We start from the raw sequence: 20,319 nt of genomic DNA, 5'->3' as shown, positions 1-20,319 counted from the left end.
ACCTCTGGTCATCACCTCCCTGACCTCTGACCCCTAATACCTGACTGTCTGGTCAAGAGGTGTGTCCAGAACATGCTGACCAGACGCATGGGTGCCTCAACCTTCCCTCGTAGTAACATTTAACTGTTAAGTCACATTGTAAACCTCATAGTAACATTGATGTAACTTTATGGTACCACTGTGTCCCTGCCGTCCCATTGAAGCCTAGAATAACTCTCTGTTGCACACATCTAAAAACTGACACACAACCCTAGTGGAACCCACACAACCCTAGTGGAACCCACACAACCCTAGTGGAACCCACACAACCCTAGTGGAACCCACACAACCCTAGTGGAACCCACACAACCCTAGTGGAACCCACACAACCCTAGTGGAACCCACACAACCCTAGTGGAACCCACACAACCCTAGTGGAACCCACACAACCCTAGTGGAACCCACACAACCCTAGTGGAACCCACACAACCCTAGTGGAACCTAGTCTGCTTCTGAAATGGCACCCTACCAGGGCCACACCCACAGGGCCACACCCACAGGGCCACACCCACAGGGCCACACCCACAGGGCCACACCCACAGGGCCACACCCACAGGGCCACACCCACAGGGCTCTGGTTAAAAGTAGTGCACTATATAGGGAATAAGCCATTTCAGAAGCAGTTGACTTAAACATTACTACCCTAGGCTGCTATAGACACAATCACAAGGTCAAACACGTTTTACTAATAAATAACACATTATATAGTTTCTATTCATGTAAAGTACAACACGGGCTGATAATAAGTTAACAAAAACTATGGACAGACACACACTTCCCTTCAGTAACAGAAATATTCAGCCCGTATCCCCCCCCCCCCCCCCCCCCCCCCCTCCAGCCGGTCCCGCCCCCCCCCCTCATCCAGCCCGTATTTCCCCCCCCTCCTCCCGCCTGTACCCCCCTCCTTCATTCCCATGCACAGAGTGGTCTGGTTGCTTTGGTGACTAAAGGAATGATCTCAAGTAGTGTACGGTATGCGTGTGTGTGTAAGGTGTGTAAGGTGTGTGTGTGTGTGTAAGGTGTGTGTGTGTGTAAGGTATGTGTGTGTGTAAGGTGTGTGTGTGTGTAAGGTGTGTAAGGTGTGTGTGTAAGGTGTGTGTGTGTGTAAGGTGTGTGTGTGTGTAAGGTGTGTGTGTGTGTAAGGTGTGTGTGTGTGTAAGGTATGTGTGTGTGTGTAAGGTGTGTGTGTGTGTAAGGTGTGTGTGTGTAAGGTGTGTGTGTGTGTAAGGTGTGTGTAAGGTGTGTGTGTGTGTAAGGTGTGTGTAAGGTGTGTGTGTGTAAGGTGTGTGTGTGTGTGTAAGGTGTGTGTGTGTAAGGTGTGTGTGTGTAAGGTGTGTGTGTGTGTAAGGTGTGTGTGTGTGTAAGGTGTGTGTGGGGCATTATTTGCTCGTGGTGTGTGTGTGTGTGTGTGTGTGTAAGGTGTGTGTGTGTGTGTGTGTGTAAGGTGTGTAAGGTGTGTGTGTAAGGTGTGTGTGTGGGGGCATTATTTGCTCGTGGTGTGTGTGTTAGTCAGTCTGTGGTACGGAGATAGCAGGTCCCTTGGGGTCATCAAAGCGGTCCATGGTGTGTAAGGTGTGTGTGTGTGTAAGGTGTGTGTGTGTGTAAGGTGTGTGTGTGTGTAAGGTGTGTGTGTGGGGGCATTATTTGCTCGTGGTGTGTGTGTTAGTCAGTCTGCGGTACGGAGATAGCAGGTCCCTTGGGGTCGTCAAAGCGGTCCATGGTGTGTGTGTGTGTGTGTGTGTTAGTCGGTCTGCGGTACGGAGATAGCAGGTCCCTTGGGGTCATCAAAGCGGTCCATGGTGTGTGTGTGTGTGTGTGTGTGTGTGTGTGTGTGTGTTAGTCAGTCTGCGGTACGGAGATAGCAGGTCCCTTGGGGTCATCAAAGCGGTCCATGGTGTGTGTGTGTGTAAGGTGTGTGTGTGTGTAAGGTGTGTGTGTGTGTGTGTAAGGTGTGTGTGTGTGTAAGGTGTGTGTGTGGGGGCATTATTTGCTCGTGGTGTGTGTGTTAGTCAGTCTGTGGTACGGAGATAGCAGGTCCCTTTGGGTCATCAAAGCGGTCCATGGTGTGAAGCTGCATGATCATATGGAGGCCGTAGGTCAGGACCAGAAGCATCAGTAGACTGGTCAGCAGTCCCATCCAGATACCAGGACTGAAGAACCCTGCACAGTCACTGGCATAGGAGAACTCTCCCCCTGCCACGTTGAAACCCTGGATCTAGAGAGAGAGAGAGAGAGAGAGAGAGGGGGGGGGGGAGAGAGAGAGCAACAGTAGAAAGTGTTTCAGCGGTCTGTTGGTATTGTACGGTCTGGTTTCAGACACACTACATACACAGAAACACGGGCCCTACCTGGAAGTCAGTGAATGAGACCCTCCACTGGTTAGCAGGGTCTCTGGAGGTGCGCGGTACCAGGACGGGGTATCTGAAGTTAGTGACTGACTGACAGCGGTAGGAGTACTCAGCCGGCGCGTACACGTTACGGCTCCCGTTAAACGTTGCTTTCTGACCGTCGTATTCTATCTCCACGGCGTCTAGCGTGAACCAGCGGCGAGCTGACACCTTGTAGTGGCGCTGGGACATGGCAAACCTGGACACACACAGACACACACACCCAGACACACACACGGACACACACGCACAGAATGAGTTCAAATGTCTCGGTTTGTAACAGAGTGTGTGTGTGTGTGTCTCCAGTCAACTCACACTAGTTTGAAGGAGCGGTGTCCCAGGATATTCTCATAGTTTAGAACCAGACTGACAGAGATGAAAGAAAAGTATATTATTAAAAGAAAATTGACTACAACATAATTCATCCCAATCATTTCCATGTTCAACAAGGCTGCTGTTCCCATGGTTCCTAATAAGGTTTCAGCACTAAACCCTCTGACCTGGAGTGTGATTGATTGCAGAGGGAGCCCTGGAGCCTAGGGGTCACGCCCTCTCCAAAGGTCAGAGAGGTGAGGTCGTGTCGTTCCCAGCGACCGCCACGCAGCACGCTCACGGTCAGGTTCTCCGCCCATAGCATGATACAGCCGGCTCCGCCCTCCTGGGGAGAGAAGACCAGAAATAAACCCTTATCTCTTAAAGGAAGAACAAAGTAAACAGCTGTATCTGGCCGACTGCCACAACAACTAAGAGTATGAAATGAGGCTCAACTTCTCTGCTGCTCTGTTCTCCCGTTACAGCAGCGCGAAGAGTACCAGGTACTTGGGCAGATTTTTTGGGGCGAGTGCAATGTCTTGTATTACTCTTGTTTACAATATCCTGGTGCTCGTGGCAACGACAAATCACTGCGTCTCAGTTTATTATTTCATAGTGTATTTATTTATCCAACTAAAAAGGCTCTTTAACTGCTGTGTGTGTGTGTGTGTGTGTGTGTGTGTGTGTGTGTGTGTGTGTGTGTGTGTGTGTGTGTGTGTGTGTGTGTGTGTGTGTGTGTGTGTGTGTGTGTGTGTGTGTGTGTGTGAGAGAACCTTAAACTCCACTGGTGGGTAGACTCCTGTCCTGTCTGATGTCCTGTCGTTGATCTTCTTCTCTGCCCTTTCCTTCTCCCTCTGTCTCTCTCTCTCCCTCTTTCTGTCTCCGTACTGCAATAGAGAGCGCCCTCCTCTTACACCAGCCTCCATGTCCATAGAAATAGATGACACCTGCTAGAGAGAAGGAAAGAGATGGTTAACAGGATACGTCAACTGGTGACTATCCAGGAAAACAAAACGAAAGGAGCACGGTTTCTGAATCTGACAATACAAACAGGTTTATGTTGGTGCATAGTCTGCCTTCATCAGAGCCTTCTGAAAAGGGTGGGAGACACAAACATAAAGTGCCTTCGGAAAGTATTCAGACCCCTTGACTTTTCCCACGTTGTCACAACAGGCTGTAAGGTAACAATGTGGAAAAAGAGAAGGGGTCTGAATACTTACCGAATGCCCTGTACATACGTATGCAAAAGTATGTGGACACCCCTTCAAATTAGTGGATTCGGCTATTTCAGCCACACCCGTTGCTGACAGGTGTATAAAATCAAGCACACCGCCATGCAATCTCCATAGACAAACATTGGCAGTAGAATCTCCTTACTGAAGAGCTGAGTGACTTTCAACGTGGCACCGTCATAGGATTCCACCTTTCCAACAAGTCCGTAAGTCAAATCAACTATAAGTGCTTTAAATGTAATGTTGCCCCTAAAAGTTTCCACAACAGCTCAGCCGCGAAGTGGTAGGCCACATTAGCTCACAGAACGAGACAGAACGAGACAGAACGAGACCACCGTGTTCCAAACTGCCTCTGGAAGCAACGACAGCACAAGAACTGTTCGTCGGGAGCTTCATGAAATGGGTTTCCATGGTTGAGCAGCCGCATACGAGCCTAAGATCACCATGCGCAATACCAAGCATCGTCTGGAGTGGTGTAAAGCTCGCCACCATTGGACTCTGGAGCAGTGGAAACGTGTTGTCTGGAGAGATGAATCACGCTTCACCATCTGGCAGTACAACGGACGAATCTGGGTTTGGTGGATACCTGGTGAACGCTACCTGCCCAAATGCATAGTACCAACTGTACATATTGGTGGTGGAGGAATAATGGTCTGGGGCTGTTTTTCATGGTTTGTGAAAGGCCTCTTAGTTCCAGTGAAGGGAAATCTAAAAGGTTACATACAATGACATTCTAGACGATTCTGTGATTCCAACTTCGTGGCAACAGTTTCTGGAAGGCCCTTTCCTGTTTCAGCATGACAATGGCCCCCTGTGCGCAAAGCGAGGTCCATACAGAAATGGTTTGTCGAGATGGGTGTGGAAGAACTTGACTGGCCTACACAGAGTCCTGACCTCAACCCCATCGAACATTTTGGGATGAATTGGAACACACTGCGAGCCAGGCCTAATCGCCCAACATCAGTGCCCGACCTCACTAATGCTCGTGGCTGAATGGAAGCAAGTCCCCACAGCAATGTTCCAACATCTAGTGGAAATCCTTCCCAGAAGAGTGGAGGCTATTATAGCAGCAAAGGGGGGGGGACTAACTCCATATTAATGCCTTCCCAGAAGAGTGGAGGCTGTTATAGCAGCAAAGGGGGGGGGACCAACTCCATATTAATGTCTTCCCAGAAGAGTGGAGGCTGTTATAGCAGCAAAGGGGGACCAACTCCATATTAATGACTTCCCTGAAGAGTGGAGGCTGTTATAGCAGCAAAGGAGGGACCAACTCCATATTAATGACTTCCCAGAAGAGTGGAGGCTGTTATAGCAGCAAAGGGGGGGGACCAACTCCATATTAATGACTTCCCAGAAGAGTGGAGGCTGTTATAGCAGCAAAGGGGGACCAACTCCATATTAATGACTTCCCAGAAGAGTGGAGGCTGTTATAGCAGCAAAGGGGGGACCAACTCCATATTAATGACTTCCCAGAAGAGTGGAGGCTGTTATAGCAACAAAGGGGGGACCAACTCCATATTAATGACTTCCCAGAAGAGTGGAGGCTGTTATAGCAGCAAAGGGGGGGGACCAACTCCATATTAATGACTTCCCAGAAGAGTGGAGGCTGTTATAGCAGCAAAGGGGGGACCAACTCCATATTAATGACTTCCCTGAAGAGTGGAGGCTGTTATAGCAACAAAGGGGGGACCAACTCCATATTAATGACTTCCCAGAAGAGTGGAGGCTGTTATAGCAACAAAGGGGGGACCAACTCCATATTAATGACTTGCCAGAAGAGTGGAGGCTGTTATAGCAGCAAAGGGGGGACCAACTCCATATTAATGACTTCCCTGAAGAGTGGAGGCTGTTATAGCAGCAAAGGGGGACCAACTCCATATTAATGACTTCCCAGAAGAGTGGAGGCTGTTATAGCAGCAAAGGGGGGGGACCAACTCCATATTAATGACTTGCCAGAAGAGTGGAGGCTGTTATAGCAACAAAGGGGGGACCAACTCCATATTAATGACTTCCCAGAAGAGTGGAGGCTGTTGTAGCAGCAAAGGAGGGACCAGCTCCATATTAATGCCCAGGATTTTGGAATGAGATGGATTTTCAAATCCATCAGCACCTGATTCCCCTTTTATGTTAAAGCTGGACAGAAGCACGTTGGGTTTACACACCACACACACACACACGGGATATGTCGGGTGATTGTGGAGGCCAGGTCTTCTGATGTAGCACTCCATCCCTCTCCTTCTTGGCCAATAGGCAGCCTGGAGGTGTGTTCTGGGTCATGTCAGATCCACTAAGCCCAAAGCAGATGGGACTGCAGAATGTTGTGGTAAACATGCTGGTTAAGTGTGAATTCTAAATACATCTCAGACAGTGTCACCAGCAATGCACCAACACACCTCCTCCTCCATGCTTCACGGTGGGAACCACACATGAAGAGATCCGTTCACCTACTCTACGCCTCACAAAGACACGGCGGTTAGACCCCAAAAAAACTCACATTTTGACTCATCAGACCAAAGGACAGATTTCCACCGGTCTAATGTCCATTGCTCGTGTTTCTTGTCCCAAGCAAGTCTCTTCTTATTATTGGTGTCCTTTAGTAGTGGTTTCTTTTTATAGCAATTCGACCATGAAGGCCTGATTCACACAGTCTCCTATGAACAGTTGATGTTGAGATGTGTCTGTTACTTGAAGTCTGTGAAGCATTTAATTGGGCTGCAATTTCAGAGGCTGGTAACTCTAATGAACTTATCCTCTGCAGCAGAGGTAACTCTGGGTCTTCCTTTCCTGTGGCGATCCTCACGAGAGACAGTTTCATCATAGCGCTTGAATGTCTTGAAGTTTTCCGTATTGACTGACCTTCATGTCTTAAAGTAATGATGGACTGTCGTTTCTCTTTGCTTATTTGAGCTGTTCTTGCCATAATATGGACTTGGTCTTTTACCAAATAGGGCTATCTGTATACCACCCCCGACCTTGTCACAACGACTGATTGGCTCAAATGCATTAAGGAGGAAATAATTTTCACAAATTAACTTTTACAAGGCACACCTGTTAATTGAAATGCAAGCTGTTTGAGAGAATGCCAAGAGTGTGTAAAGCTGTCATCAAGGCAAAGGGTGGCTACTTTGAAGATTCTCAAATAAATGTTGATTTGTTTAACAGTTTTTTGGTTACTAAATGATTCCATGTGTTATTTCATAGTTTTGATGTCTTCACTATTATTCTACAATGTATTGCCCAACATGAGCTCTCATGAAGTGTTTGATTAGATTTTAAATGACATTTGTATTGATGTCAGAGTGATTAGAGGGACAATAGAGTGCTGAGGACCAGGCAGTTAGAAGGTTTGGTAGACTACTAATGACCATCAGCAGCATCGGAGCTTGGAGAAGCCTAATTACAGTGACTAAATGTTCACGTGGAATTTGACTAGTCATGACTCGTGACCGCTAGTGTAGCGGTAATAGATCACCGTAACAGCCCTAGTCCGCAACACAAGGTACACCTGTGTAATGATCATTCTGTTTAATCAGCTTGTTGATATACCACACGTGTCTGGTGGATGGACTATCTTGGCAAAGGAGAAATGCTCACTAACAGGGATGTCAACTAATCTGTGAACATCAGAGAAAAGCTGTTTATGCATCTGGAACATGTCTAGGATCTTTTACATTTCAGCTCATGAAACCTGGGACCAACACTTCACATGTGTTTATGTTCTTCTTCAGTAGAAATAAAATGTGACTTGAGGACAACAATGTTGTTTGTTAACAAAATTAGGGATGTTTTTATAAAGAAGTTAAAGAAGTTTTATTTTTTTTCTCTCCCTTTCCACGATACTAAGGAGTATGGCGATACTGGTATAGTCCCGGCCCTAACACGCACGTAAACACACTTACCCGTGAGGGTCTCACTGCAGTGTAGACGGCAGTGTAGGGGACAGACTGGCTCTTCATAATGCTCATCACCTGTCCAATCACCTCATCTACACACAGACACACAAAGTTAGTCTTCTGCAATCTGTACCATGCTGTTGTAAGGAACACAGTGAATGCAGGTGATGTTTGTCCCAGCAGAGCCACCGTACAGTAGAACTACAAACCAATATAGAACACTCACCATTCCCGCTGAGAACCTCCTTAACGGACATCAGATCGGCCCTGTTAGAAACCACACCCACAATCAGATAGACCACACCCACATGCAGATAGACCACACCCATGTAAAGACAAAACCACCCCCACAACCAGACAGACCACACCCATATTCAGAAGGAAAAAAAACATTTCCCCTTTATTCATTGATGATGGCCGCCATTCCAAACTACAACCGTCAGGGAGAATCTAAAATCCCCTAAATGTCATGGCATCGGGCTCCCATTGATGTAGTTATGTTTGAGTCACTCAGCAGAAGGCATAACGAATGGCCTTAATGTGTAGAATGGCAGAACATTAGCTTTAACCCTTTACACTAGTGAGAATGTGCCTTTATGTATAGGGCTACATTGAAATATGAAAAGCAATGGGAAAATGATTAGACTAAATTTGAGGACAACAGTTCACCTAACAAGACTGAATCCTGACACTGCTGATTTTATGTTCATTTGACATTTCCTGTACTATACATTCAGTAATATGATAACATAAGAATATTCCTGGAAAATGTTGGGTAACTGTATAAAAAAACTAAATACACAGGTTTGGGGGGCCACAGCCCTCTCCAAAGTGTGCACACTTCCTAAGTCATTTCAACGCACTTTTATAACTTGAGTTTTAACAATAAGGTGTTTTTAGCTCTCCTAGCTGTGCCGTTGAGGAACTAGAGTAGACACACTGCATCCCCACCATCACACAGATACTGTTGTGGTTCACGCAATCCAAAAACAGCCCGTTATAAAACCACAATATGGGTCAGGTGATCATTAGAAAGCTTGTTCTCTTGAAGACAGGAATAGTGGAGTTATCCAATAGGAGTCATCCATTCAGCAAGACAAGGAGCTGAGGGTGGACGACAGGAAACTCCCCCCATTCAGCAAGACAAGGAGCTGAGGGTGGACTACAGGAAACACCCCCCATTCAGCCAGACAAGGAGCCGAGGGTGGACTACTGGAACCACCCCCCATTCAGCCAGACAAGGAGCTGAGGGTGGACTACAGGAAACACCCCCCATTCAGCAAGACAAGGAGCTGAGGGTGGACTACAGGAAACGCCCCCCATTCAGCAAGACAAGGAGCTGAGGGTGGACTACAGGAAACGCCCCCCATTCGGCAAGACAAGGAGCCGAGGGTGGACTACAGGAAACACCCCCCATTCAGCAAGACAAGGAGCTGAGGGTGGACGACAGGAAACTCCCCCCATTCAGCAAGACAAGGAGCTGAGGGTGGACTACAGGAAACACCCCCCATTCAGCCAGACAAGGAGCTGAGGGTGGACTACAGGAAACACCCCCCATTCAGCAAGACAAGGAGCTGAGGGTGGACTACAGGAAACACTCCCCATTCAGCCAGACAAGGAGCTGAGGGTGGACTACAGGAAACACACCCCCCCCCCTATTCAGCCAGACAAGGAGCTGAGGGTGGACGACAGGAAACACCCCCCATTCAGCAAGACAAGGAGCCGAGGGTGGACTACAGGAAACACCCCCCATTCAGCCAGACAAGGAGCTGAGGGTGGAATACAGGAAACACCCCCCATTCAGCAAGACAAGGAGCTGAGGGTGGACTACAGGAAACACCCCCCATTCAGCCAGACAAGGAGCTGAGGGTGGACTACAGGAAACAACCCCCCCCCCCCCCCCCATTCAGCCAGACAAGGAGCTGAGGGTGGACGACAGGAAACACCCCCCATTCAGCCAGACAAGGAGCTGAGGGTGGACTACAGGAAACACCCCCCATTCAGCCAGACAAGGAGCTGAGGGTGGACTACAGGAAACACCCCCCATTCAGCGAGACAAGGAGCTGAGGGTGGACTACAGGAAACACCCCCCATTCAGCGAGACAAGGAGCTGAGGGTGGACTACAGGAAACACCCCCCATTCAGCAAGACAAGGAGCTGAGGGTGGACTACAGGAAACACCCCCCATTCAGCCAGACAAGAAGCTGAGGGTGGACTACAGGAAACACCCCCCATTCAGCAAGACAAGGAGCTGAGGGTAGACTACAGGAAACACCCCCCATTCAGCGAGACAAGGAGCTGAGGGTAGACTACAGGAAACACCCCCCATTCAGCGAGACAAGGAGCTGAGGGTGGACGACAGGAAACTCCCCCCATTCAGCAAGACAAGGAGCTGAGGGTGGACTACAGGAAACACCCCCCATTCAGCCAGACAAGGAGCTGAGGGTGGACTACAGGAAACACCCCCCATTCAGCAAGACAAGGAGCTGAGGGTGGACTACAGGAAACACTCCCCATTCAGCCAGACAAGGAGCTGAGGGTGGACTACAGGAAACACACCCCCCCCCCTATTCAGCCAGACAAGGAGCTGAGGGTGGACGACAGGAAACACCCCCCATTCAGCAAGACAAGGAGCCGAGGGTGGACTACAGGAAACACCCCCCATTCAGCCAGACAAGGAGCTGAGGGTGGAATACAGGAAACACCCCCCATTCAGCAAGACAAGGAGCTGAGGGTGGACTACAGGAAACACCCCCCATTCAGCCAGACAAGGAGCTGAGGGTGGACTACAGGAAACAACCCCCCCCCCCCCCCCCATTCAGCCAGACAAGGAGCTGAGGGTGGACGACAGGAAACACCCCCCATTCAGCAAGACAAGGAGCTGAGGGTAGACTACAGGAAACACCCCCCATTCAGCCAGACAAGGAGCCGAGGGTGGACTACAGGAAACACCCCCCATTCAGCGAGACAAGGAGCTGAGGGTAGACTACAGGAAACACCCCCCTTTCAGCAAGACAAGGAGCTGAGGGTGGACTACAGGAAACACCCCCCATTCAGCGAGACAAGGAGCTGAGGGTGGACTACAGGAAACACCCCCCTTTCAGCAAGACAAGGAGCTGAGGGTGGACTACAGGAAACACCCCCCATTCAGCGAGACAAGGAGCTGAGGGTGGACTACAGGAAACACCCCCCATTCAGCAAGAGAAGGAAACACTGTAAACCATCTCAAACGGACCAGTGAGATAAATAGAACTGTACCCGGTGCTGTAAGGTAGTCTGAAGACCAGCAGGGCGGGGGTAGAAGAGTTGAGTCGTAGCTGGCTCAGCATCTCTGGGTCCATGTAGAGAGGAGAGGTGTCTAATTGGTCCTGGAGTTGACCAATCACAGCACTGGATGCTGGCCAGGCCACGGTAGGCAGGATCAACGGGGAAGGGCTGGAGAGGAGTGCCCCCTCTAGGTTAGGGAAGGCACTGTCCTGCTTGTTGCCAAATGCACCTCCGTACATGGTGAAGTCTTCAATACTCATCTAGAGGGAGGAGACAAACAGTAAGACAGCTAATATACGGGTTACTAAGGTAGGTTTGTCTGGTGCGTCGTATACGGGTTACTAAGGTAGGTTTGTCTGGTGCGTCGTATACGGGTTACTAAGGTAGGTTTGTGTGGTGCGTCGTATACGGGTTACTAAGGTGGGTTTGTGTGGTGCGTCGTATACGGGTTGCTAAGGTAGGTTTGTGTGGTGCGTCGTATACGGGTTACTAAGGTAGGTTTGTGCGGTGCGTCGTATACGGGTTACTAAGGTAGGTTTGTCCGGTGCGTCGTATACGGGTTCCTAAGGTAGGTTTGTGCGGTGCGTCGTATACGGGTTACTAAGGTAGGTTTGTGTGGTGTGTCGTATACGGGTTACTAAGGTAGGTTTGTGCGGTGCGTCGTATACGGGTTACTAAGGTGGGTTTGTCTGGTGCGTCGTATACGGGTTACTAAGGTGGGTTTGTGTGGTGCGTCGTATACGGGTTACTAAGGTGGGTTTGTCCGGTGCGTCGTATACGGGTTACTAAGGTGGGTTTGTCCGGTGCGTCGTATACGGGTTACTAAGGTGGGTTTGCGCGGTGCGTCGTATATGGGTTAATAAGGTAGGTTTGTCTGGTGCGTCGTATACGGGTTACTAAGGTAGGTTTGTCGTATACGGGTTACTAAGGTAGGTTTGTGTGGTGCGTCGTATACGGGTTACTAAGGTAGGTTTGTGTGGTGCGTCGTATACGGGTTACTAAGGTGGGTTTGTCCGGTGCGTCGTATACGGGTTACTAAGGTAGGTTTGTGTGGTGCGTCGTATACGGGTTACTAAGGTGGGTTTGTCTGGTGCGTCGTATACGGGTTACTAAGGTAGGTTTGTGCGGTGCGTCGTATACGGGTTACTAAGGTGGGTTTGTCCGGTGCGTCGTATACGGGTTACTAAGGTAGGTTTGTGCGGTGTGTCGTATACGGGTTACTAAGGTGGGTTTGTCTGGTGCGTCGTATACGGGTTACTAAGGTAGGTTTGTGCGGTGCGTCGTATACGGGTCACTAAGGTAGGTTTGTCGTATACGGGTTACTAAGGTAGGTTTGTCGTATACGGGTTACTAAGGTAGGTTTGTCGTATACGGGTCACTAAGGTAGGTTTGTCGTATACGGGTCACTAAGGTAGGTTTGTCGTATACGGGTTACTAAGGTAGGTTTGTGCGGTGCGTCGTATACGGGTTACTAAGGTAGGTTTGTGCGGTGCGTCGTATACGGGTTACTAAGGTAGGTTTGTGCGGTGCGTCGTATACGGGTTACTAAGGTAGGTTTGTGCGGTGCGTCGTATACGGGTTACTAAGGTGGGTTTGCGCGGTGCGTCGTATTTGGGTTAATAAGGTAGGTTTGTCTGGTGCGTCGTATACGGGTTACTAAGGTAGGTTTGTCGTATACGGGTTACTAAGGTAGGTTTGTGTGGTGCGTCGTATACGGGTTACTAAGGTAGGTTTGTGTGGTGCGTCGTATACGGGTTACTAAGGTGGGTTTGTCCGGTGCGTCGTATACGGGTTACTAAGGTAGGTTTGTGTGGTGCGTCGTATACGGGTTACTAAGGTAGGTTTGTGTGGTGCGTCGTATACGGGTTACTAAGGTGGGTTTGTCTGGTGCGTCGTATACGGGTTACTAAGGTAGGTTTGTGCGGTGCGTCGTATACGGGTTACTAAGGTGGGTTTGTCCGGTGCGTCGTATACGGGTTACTAAGGTAGGTTTGTGCGGTGTGTCGTATACGGGTTACTAAGGTGGGTTTGTCTGGTGCGTCGTATACGGGTTACTAAGGTAGGTTTGTGCGGTGCGTCGTATACGGGTCACTAAGGTAGGTTTGTCGTATACGGGTTACTAAGGTAGGTTTGTCGTATACGGGTTACTAAGGTAGGTTTGTCGTATACGGGTCACTAAGGTAGGTTTGTCGTATACGGGTTACTAAGGTAGGTTTGTGCGGTGCGTCGTATACGGGTTACTAAGGTAGGTTTGTGCGGTGCGTCGTATACGGGTTACTAAGGTAGGTTTGTGCGGTGCGTCGTATACGGGTTACTAAGGTAGGTTTGTCTGGTGTGTCGTATAGGGGTTACTAAGGTAGGTTTGTGTGGTGTGTCGTATACGGGTTACTAAGGTGGGTTTGTCCGGTGCGTCGTATACGGGTTACTAAGGTAGGTTTGTGCGGTGCGTCGTATACGGGTTACTAAGGTAGGTTTGTGTGGTGCGTCGTATACGGGTTACTAAGGTAGGTTTGTGCGGTGCGTCGTATATGGGTTACTAAGGTGGGTTTGCGCGGTGCGTCGTATACGGGTTACTAAGGTAGGTTTGTCGTATACGGGTTACTAAGGTAGGTTTGTGCGGTGCGTCGTATACGGGTTACTAAGGTGGGTTTGTCCGGTGCGTCGTATACGGGTTACTAAGGTGGGTTTGTCCGGTGCGTCGTATACGGGTTACTAAGGTAGGTTTTGTGGTGTGTCGTATAGGGGTTACTAAGGTAGGTTTGTCGTATACGGGTTACTAAGGTAGGTTTGTCGTATACGGGTTACTAAGGTAGGTTTGCGCGGTGCGTCGTATACGGGTTACTAAGGTAGGTTTGTCTGGTGCGTCGTATATGGGTTACTAAGGTAGGTTTGTGTGGTGCGTCGTATACGGGTTACTAAGGTAGGTTTGTGTGGTGCGTCGTATACGGGTTCCTAAGGTAGGTTTGTGCGGTGCGTCGTATACGGGTTCCTAAGGTAGGTTTGTGCGGTGCGTCGTATACGGGTTACTAAGGTAGGTTTGTGTGGTGCGTCGTATACGGGTTACTAAGGTAGGTTTGTGTGGTGCGTCATATACGGGTTACTAAGGTAGGTTTGTCTGGTGCGTCGTATACGGGTTACTAAGGTGGGTTTGTCTGGTGTGTCGTATACGGGTTACTAAGGTAGGTTTGTCTGGTGCGTCGTATACGGGTTACTAAGGTAGTCGTGTCGTATACGGGTTACTAAGGTAGGTTTGTGTGGTGTGTGTATTACCTTGTCCTGCAGGAAGAGCATTACGTTGTGCGGGGATGACCTCAGGGCGGTCTCCAGGTATGAGCTCAGCTGACTGATACCCACTATGTGACCAGCAGCAGGAACAGCCTGGGACGGCAGACCAGACCTGACATCGTTCAGGAGGGACCAAACGTTACCAAACACAGTGCAACAGGGACTTCAACTGAAAAGACTAAGGGGACATGTCAGACCAGCAAACCGATGCTGAATTTCTAAATAGAATACAACTTTGTCAATTGGTTAGAATGGAAACTTGGCTTCTGCCTCCACCAACACCCCCAGATACACAATTGGTTCCAGTAAAAAGCAGCCCTATTGGTTAGGGTTAACCAATCAAGGGTAGTTTGTGTCTTGGCTACTCGGACTGTCAATGGGATGCTGGTCCACACTCCTCGTAATCTCCCCCCAACTTGTCCAACAAGAAGATATGTAGAATGTCTGTAAGGAAGCGTCTCTATGTTATAGCCAGTATCTGGGCAGAGAGGAGACCATGAATGACCAGTCCCTTCTCTGCTCAGTTGGCTACAATTCATTGTCCCATTAGACAGCTCTGCAAGCGTTGTCAAAATACTGTGCCTTCAGAAAAAAACGAAATACCCCCTTTGACGTATTCCACATTTTGTTATTACAACGGGAATTCAAAATGGATTAAATAAATACAAATTCTCACCCATCTACACACAATACCCCATAATGACAATGTGAAAACCTGGTTTTAGACATTTTTTGCAAATTTATTGAAAAATGAAATAAAGAACGATCTAATTTACATAAGTATTCACACATCTCAATACATGTTAGAATCACATTTGGCAGCTATCAGTGTCTTTCTGGGTACGTCTAAGAGCTTTCCACACCATCTTCTTGAAATTCTTCCACTATTTCCATAAATTTTGTGCCACTGCTCCTAGCCCTGCTCCACTGCTCCCTCCTAGCCCTGCTCCACTGCTCCCTCCTAGCCCTGCTCCACTGCTCCCTCCTAGCCCTGCTCCACTGCTCCCTCCTAGCCCTGCTCCACTGCTCCCTCCTAGCCCTGCTCCACTGCTCCCTCCTAGCCCTGCTCCACTGCTCCCTCCTAGCCCTGCTCCACTGCTCCCTCCTAGCCCTGCTCCACTGCTCCCTCCTAGCCCTGCTCCACTGCTCCCTCCTAGCCCTGCTCCACTGCTCCCTCCTAGCCCTGCTCCACTGCTCCCTCCTAGCCCTGCTCCACTGCTCCCTCCTAGCCCTGCTCCACTGCTCCCTCCTAGCCCTGCTCCACTGCTCCCTCCTAGCCCTGCTCCACTGCTCCACTGCTCCCTCCTAGCCCTGCTCCACTGCTCCACTGCTCCCTCCTAGCCCTGCTCCACTGCTCCCTCCTAGCCCTGCTCCACTGCTCCCTCCTAGCCCTGCTCCACTGCTCCCTCCTAGCCCTGCTCCACTGCTCCCTTCTAGCCCTGCTCCACTGCTCCCTCCTAGCCCTGCTCCACTGCTCCCTCCTAGCCCTGCTCCACTGCTCCCTCCTAGCCCTGCTCCACTGCTCCCTCCTAGCCCTGCTCCACTGCTCCCTCCTAGCCCTGCTCCACTGCTCCCTCCTAGCCCTGCTCCACTGCTCCCTCCTAGCCCTGCTCCACTGCTCCCTCCTAGCCCTGCTCCACTGCTCCCTCCTAGCCCTGCTCCACTGCTCCCTCCTAGCCCTGCTCCACTGCTCCCTCCTAGCCCTGCTCCACTGCTCCCTCCTAGCCCTGCTCCACTGCTCCCTCCTAGCCCTGCTCCACTGCTCCCTCCTAGCCCTGCTCCACTGCTCCCTCCTAGCCCTGCTCCACTGCTCCCTCCTAGCCCTGCTCCACTGCTCCCTCCTAGCCCTGCTCCACTGCTCCCTCCTAGCCCTGCTCCACTGCTCCCTCCTAGCCCTGCTCCACTGCTCCCTCCTAGCCCTGCTCCACTGCTCCCTCCTAGCCCTGCTCCACTGCTCCCTCCTAGCCCTGCTCCACTGCTCCCTCCTAGCCCTGCTCCACTGCTCCCTCCTAGCCCTGCTCCACTGCTCCCTCCTAGCCCTGCTCCACTGCTCCCTCCTAGCCCTGCTCCACTGCTCCCTCCTAGCCCTGCTCCACTGCTCCCTCCTAGCCCTGCTCCACTGCTCCCTCCTAGCCCTGCTCCACTGCTCCCTCCTAGCCCTGCTCCACTGCTCCCTCCTAGCCCTGCTCCACTGCTCCCTCCTAGCCCTGCTCCACTGCTCCCTCCTAGCCCTGCTCCACTGCTCCCTCCTAGCCCTGCTCCACTGCTCCCTCCTAGCCCTGCTCCACTGCTCCCTCCTAGCCTTGCTCCACTGCTCCCTCCTAGCCCTGCTCCACTGCTCCCTCCTAGCCCTGCTCCACTGCTCCCTCCTAGCCCTGCTCCACTGCTCCCTCCTAGCCCTGCTCCACTGCTCCCTCCTAGCCCTGTTCCACTGCTCCCTCCTAGCCCTGTTCCACTGCTCCCTCCTAGCCCTGTTCCACTGCTCCCTCCTAGCCCTGTTCCACTGCTCCCTCCTAGCCCTGTTCCACTGCTCCCTCCTAGCCCTGCTCCACTGCTCCCTCCTAGCCCTGTTCCACTGCTCCCTCCTAGCCCTGTTCCACTGCTCCCTCCTAGCCCTGCTCCACTGCTCCTAGCCCTGTTCCACTGCTCCCTCCTAGCCCTGTTCCACTGCTCCCTCCTAGCCCTGTTCCACTGCTCCCTCCTAGCCCTGCTCCACTGCTCCTAGCCCTGCTCCACTGCTCCTAGCCCTGCTCCACTGCTCCTAGCCCTGCTCCACTGCTCCTAGCCCTGCTCCACTGCTCCTAGCCCTGCTCCACTGCTCCTAGCCCTGCTCCACTGCTCCTAGCCCTGCTCCACTGCTCCTAGCCCTGCTCTACTGCTCCTAGCCCTGCTCCACTGCTCCTAGCCCTGCTCCACTGCTCCTAGCCCTGCTCCACTGCTCCTAGCCCTGCTCCTAGCCCTGCTCTACTGCTCCTAGCCCTGCTCCCCTGCTCCTAGCCCTGCTCCTAGCCCTGCAAGAAATGGAAATGGACAGTGATGGGGGTAAGGGGGGGATACCTAGTCATTTTTTGCGTCATCACTGCAAGCATTATGACTCTCAAAGCCGCTGTTTACTTCTAAGATCCCTTTAGCGCCGCCCTAAAAACCCGGTTCAAATTCGACACAAACCTTCAAATAGGTAATGACACATTATATAAACTCTTTATAATGTTTTATTTACATTTTAGAGGCGATAAGGTGATAAGTTGGACAGATGAGTGAAAAAAAGCAATTTTCCCACAACATCTCTCCTTCTCACTATCACACATTAGTTTTGCTTCCCCACCCGCCATTTTTAAAAAGGCCCGACGTGGCTCATTGCCTGCTTGGATTATGCAGAAACGGGCAGCATTTAGGTCATGTAATTGATTCTGTTGGAAAGGGGAGAAATTGTGCTTTACAATGGTATTGACATGACAGTTGATTTGGAAGTATTACGTTTTTGGGACGCTAAAATAAGACCAATTGTACGGACCAAGATGTGATGTACGAGTTTACGTGAGTTTACGTTACTCAGTGCATTTTTTTCTCTTTGTCACAACCCCAGAGAACTGAGACCAGCAAGATTAAAACCATGAATGAAAGTAACAATCACTAGTCAAAAAACAAAATATCCCATACATAAAAACTCATATTTAAGCTATTTTATAGGAGAATGACTGGTATTTTACCTAGCTGTTGCGCTATTTCCATTCATCTTCTCATATGGAGGCGAGAGAACTCGCTCGCTATGTTTTGACTGGTGTCACCTCTATGCTAATGACCATAAACCTGCTAGCTAGCTAACCAACAACTCTAACAATGTATTTGAAAGACAAGTGATCATTGTGCAAATGTATTGTTTTAAATAAACATTGGAAGACAAAGGGTGCGTTCGTAAATTCATTCTGGCTATTCCGATTTCAGAGCACCTTCGTTTGAATGTGCCAAGAGCTCAGAATAACTGACGAATTTACGAACGCTCAACACCCGTTGAATATGGCCGGTGTTAACAAAAAATGCGTAATTAAATTGTTACCAGCAGCAATTAGTTGCCAACCCGCTGGATAAAATACAAACAGCCTACCCAGCTCTGCTAGGTGGAATAAAATTGTCAGAGTGAGGTGTTCTCTCATTTATGTAGCTAGCAAGCCAGCCAACGTTAGCGAATTAGCTTGGGTGCATGAGTGCCGTTGTGAGGTCTAAACGCTGGGATTAATCCTACTCCTCCACCAGAGAGAGAAACACTGGGATTAATCCTACTCCTCCGCCAGAGCGTCCACTGTGCGCTCTGAATAACCCGAGAGAGAAACACTGGGATTAATCCTACTCCTCCGCCAGAGAGAGAAACACTGGGATTAATCCTACTCCTCCGCCAGAGAGAGAAACACTGGGATTAATCCTACTCCTCCGCCAGAGCGTCCACTGTGCGCTCTGAATAACCCGAGAGAGAAACACTGGGATTAATCCTACTCCTCCGCCAGAGAGAGAAACACTGGGATTAATCCTACTCCTCCGCCAGAGAGAGAAACACTGGGATTAATCCTACTCCTCCGCCAGAGAGAGAAACACTGGGATTAATCCTACTCCTCCGCCAGAGAGAGAAACACTGGGATTAATCCTACTCCTCCGCCAGAGAGAGAAACACTGGGATTAATCCTACTCCTCCGCCAGAGAGAGAAACACTGGGATTAATCCTACTCCTCCACCAGAGAGAGAAACACTGGGATTAATCCTACTCCTCCACCAGAGAGAGAAACACTGGGATTAATCCTACTCCTCCGCCAGAGAGAGAAACGACGCTCGGGATTTACTAACGGCACTCTGGCACTCCAGATTGGATTGATGAACACATTTGAAATATTGTTTAGTTAGCCCATGTAAACAGATCAGGTGGCTAACTAGGTAAACGTCTTGCTAGCTCGATGAGGACATGACCTAAACTAACTACATCTCATATGGCCAACATAATAGTACATTTCTTACTGGCTAGTGGCTTCACATATGAAATTGTCACGATATCATTTTTATTTTTTTAATTGTCACGATATAACGTAGTTAGCTAGGTATCGAGCAAGCAAATACGTTAGGACAATTTGAATATCCCCACTATGAGTATGAATGACAAGAGGTCAACCCCCTTGCACGGTTAGAAACGCATCCCCATATCAGAGACCAAAACCACCGACACACACCGCCCTTACCCTTCACTCGTCCACAGCATCAGCGGCACCTGCTCGTCACATTTCCCGGAGGAGAAGGTGCACAACATGGCTAGAAACGCCGCCATACAGACCCGACCAGACATCATCCTCTGCTCAGCCGCCATCTTCCTCGGGAGTATTACCAAAGATGTTCTACTGTGGTCCGACAGGGAATGACGACGTGCCCGTCGCCCGCAGATCACGGGACCAACCTGTGTCTTATTGGGCGCGTTTGAGTGATAGCCGAGTGTAGACGGAAGTCATCGAGTAAAGTCGGGGAGGTAAATAGGCACCGACACCAATTACATTCGACAATTTATGCTATTTCTAGGAAACGTGACAGTAGCTCGGTTTCCATTCCAATTGGCGACAGATTTTAATGTGAATATTCTAGAAACCGCAGAAAGAAACGATGCGCATTTTCTCATCAGTGGTATTTTTTTTAACCTTTATTTAACTAGGCAAGTCAGTTATTAAGAACAATTCTTATTTTCAATGACGGCCTAGGAACAGTAGGTTAACTGCCTTGTTCAGGAGCAGAACAACAGATTTGTACCTTGTCAGCTCAGGGGATATGATATTCAACATTTCTGTTACTAGTCCAACACTGTAACCACTAGGCTACGTTGCCCCGTATGTTCCCACCAAATAAACTTGTTGCAGATACAAATCACTGCGTGAT

The 20,319-nt window shown here is 49.8% G+C and overlaps 1 protein-coding gene across 2 annotated transcripts; it reads right to left on the bottom strand.

Moving 5' to 3' along the window:
• Positions 1 to 1,733: 1,733 nt before the first annotated feature.
• Positions 1,734 to 19,891, bottom strand: atp6ap1a (ATPase H+ transporting accessory protein 1a). Of its 2 annotated transcripts, none has more exons than XM_055891106.1 (10): positions 19,638 to 19,891; positions 14,401 to 14,527; positions 11,122 to 11,390; positions 8,090 to 8,130; positions 7,870 to 7,955; positions 3,512 to 3,685; positions 2,927 to 3,084; positions 2,742 to 2,792; positions 2,388 to 2,625; positions 1,734 to 2,254 (listed from the first exon to the last, which is right to left on the bottom strand). In XM_055891106.1, the coding sequence occupies exons 1-10, from the start codon at positions 19,760 to 19,762 to the stop codon at positions 2,045 to 2,047; spliced, it is 1,479 nt and encodes a 492-aa protein (XP_055747081.1). In that variant the 5' UTR covers positions 19,763 to 19,891; the 3' UTR covers positions 1,734 to 2,044. The 2 variants fall into 2 exon arrangements, with proteins under 2 accessions (XP_055747081.1, XP_055747080.1); XM_055891105.1 differs by having other exon boundaries at positions 3,512 to 3,688; positions 19,638 to 19,887.
• Positions 19,892 to 20,319: the final 428 nt, after the last annotated feature.

This window comes from Salvelinus fontinalis, chromosome 31, assembly GCF_029448725.1.
Source record: "Salvelinus fontinalis isolate EN_2023a chromosome 31, ASM2944872v1, whole genome shotgun sequence".
Lineage (NCBI taxonomy): Eukaryota > Metazoa > Chordata > Actinopteri > Salmoniformes > Salmonidae > Salvelinus > Salvelinus fontinalis.
The sequence above is the reverse complement of the archived record's forward strand: the minus strand, read 5'-3'. Positions and strand labels throughout refer to the sequence as shown.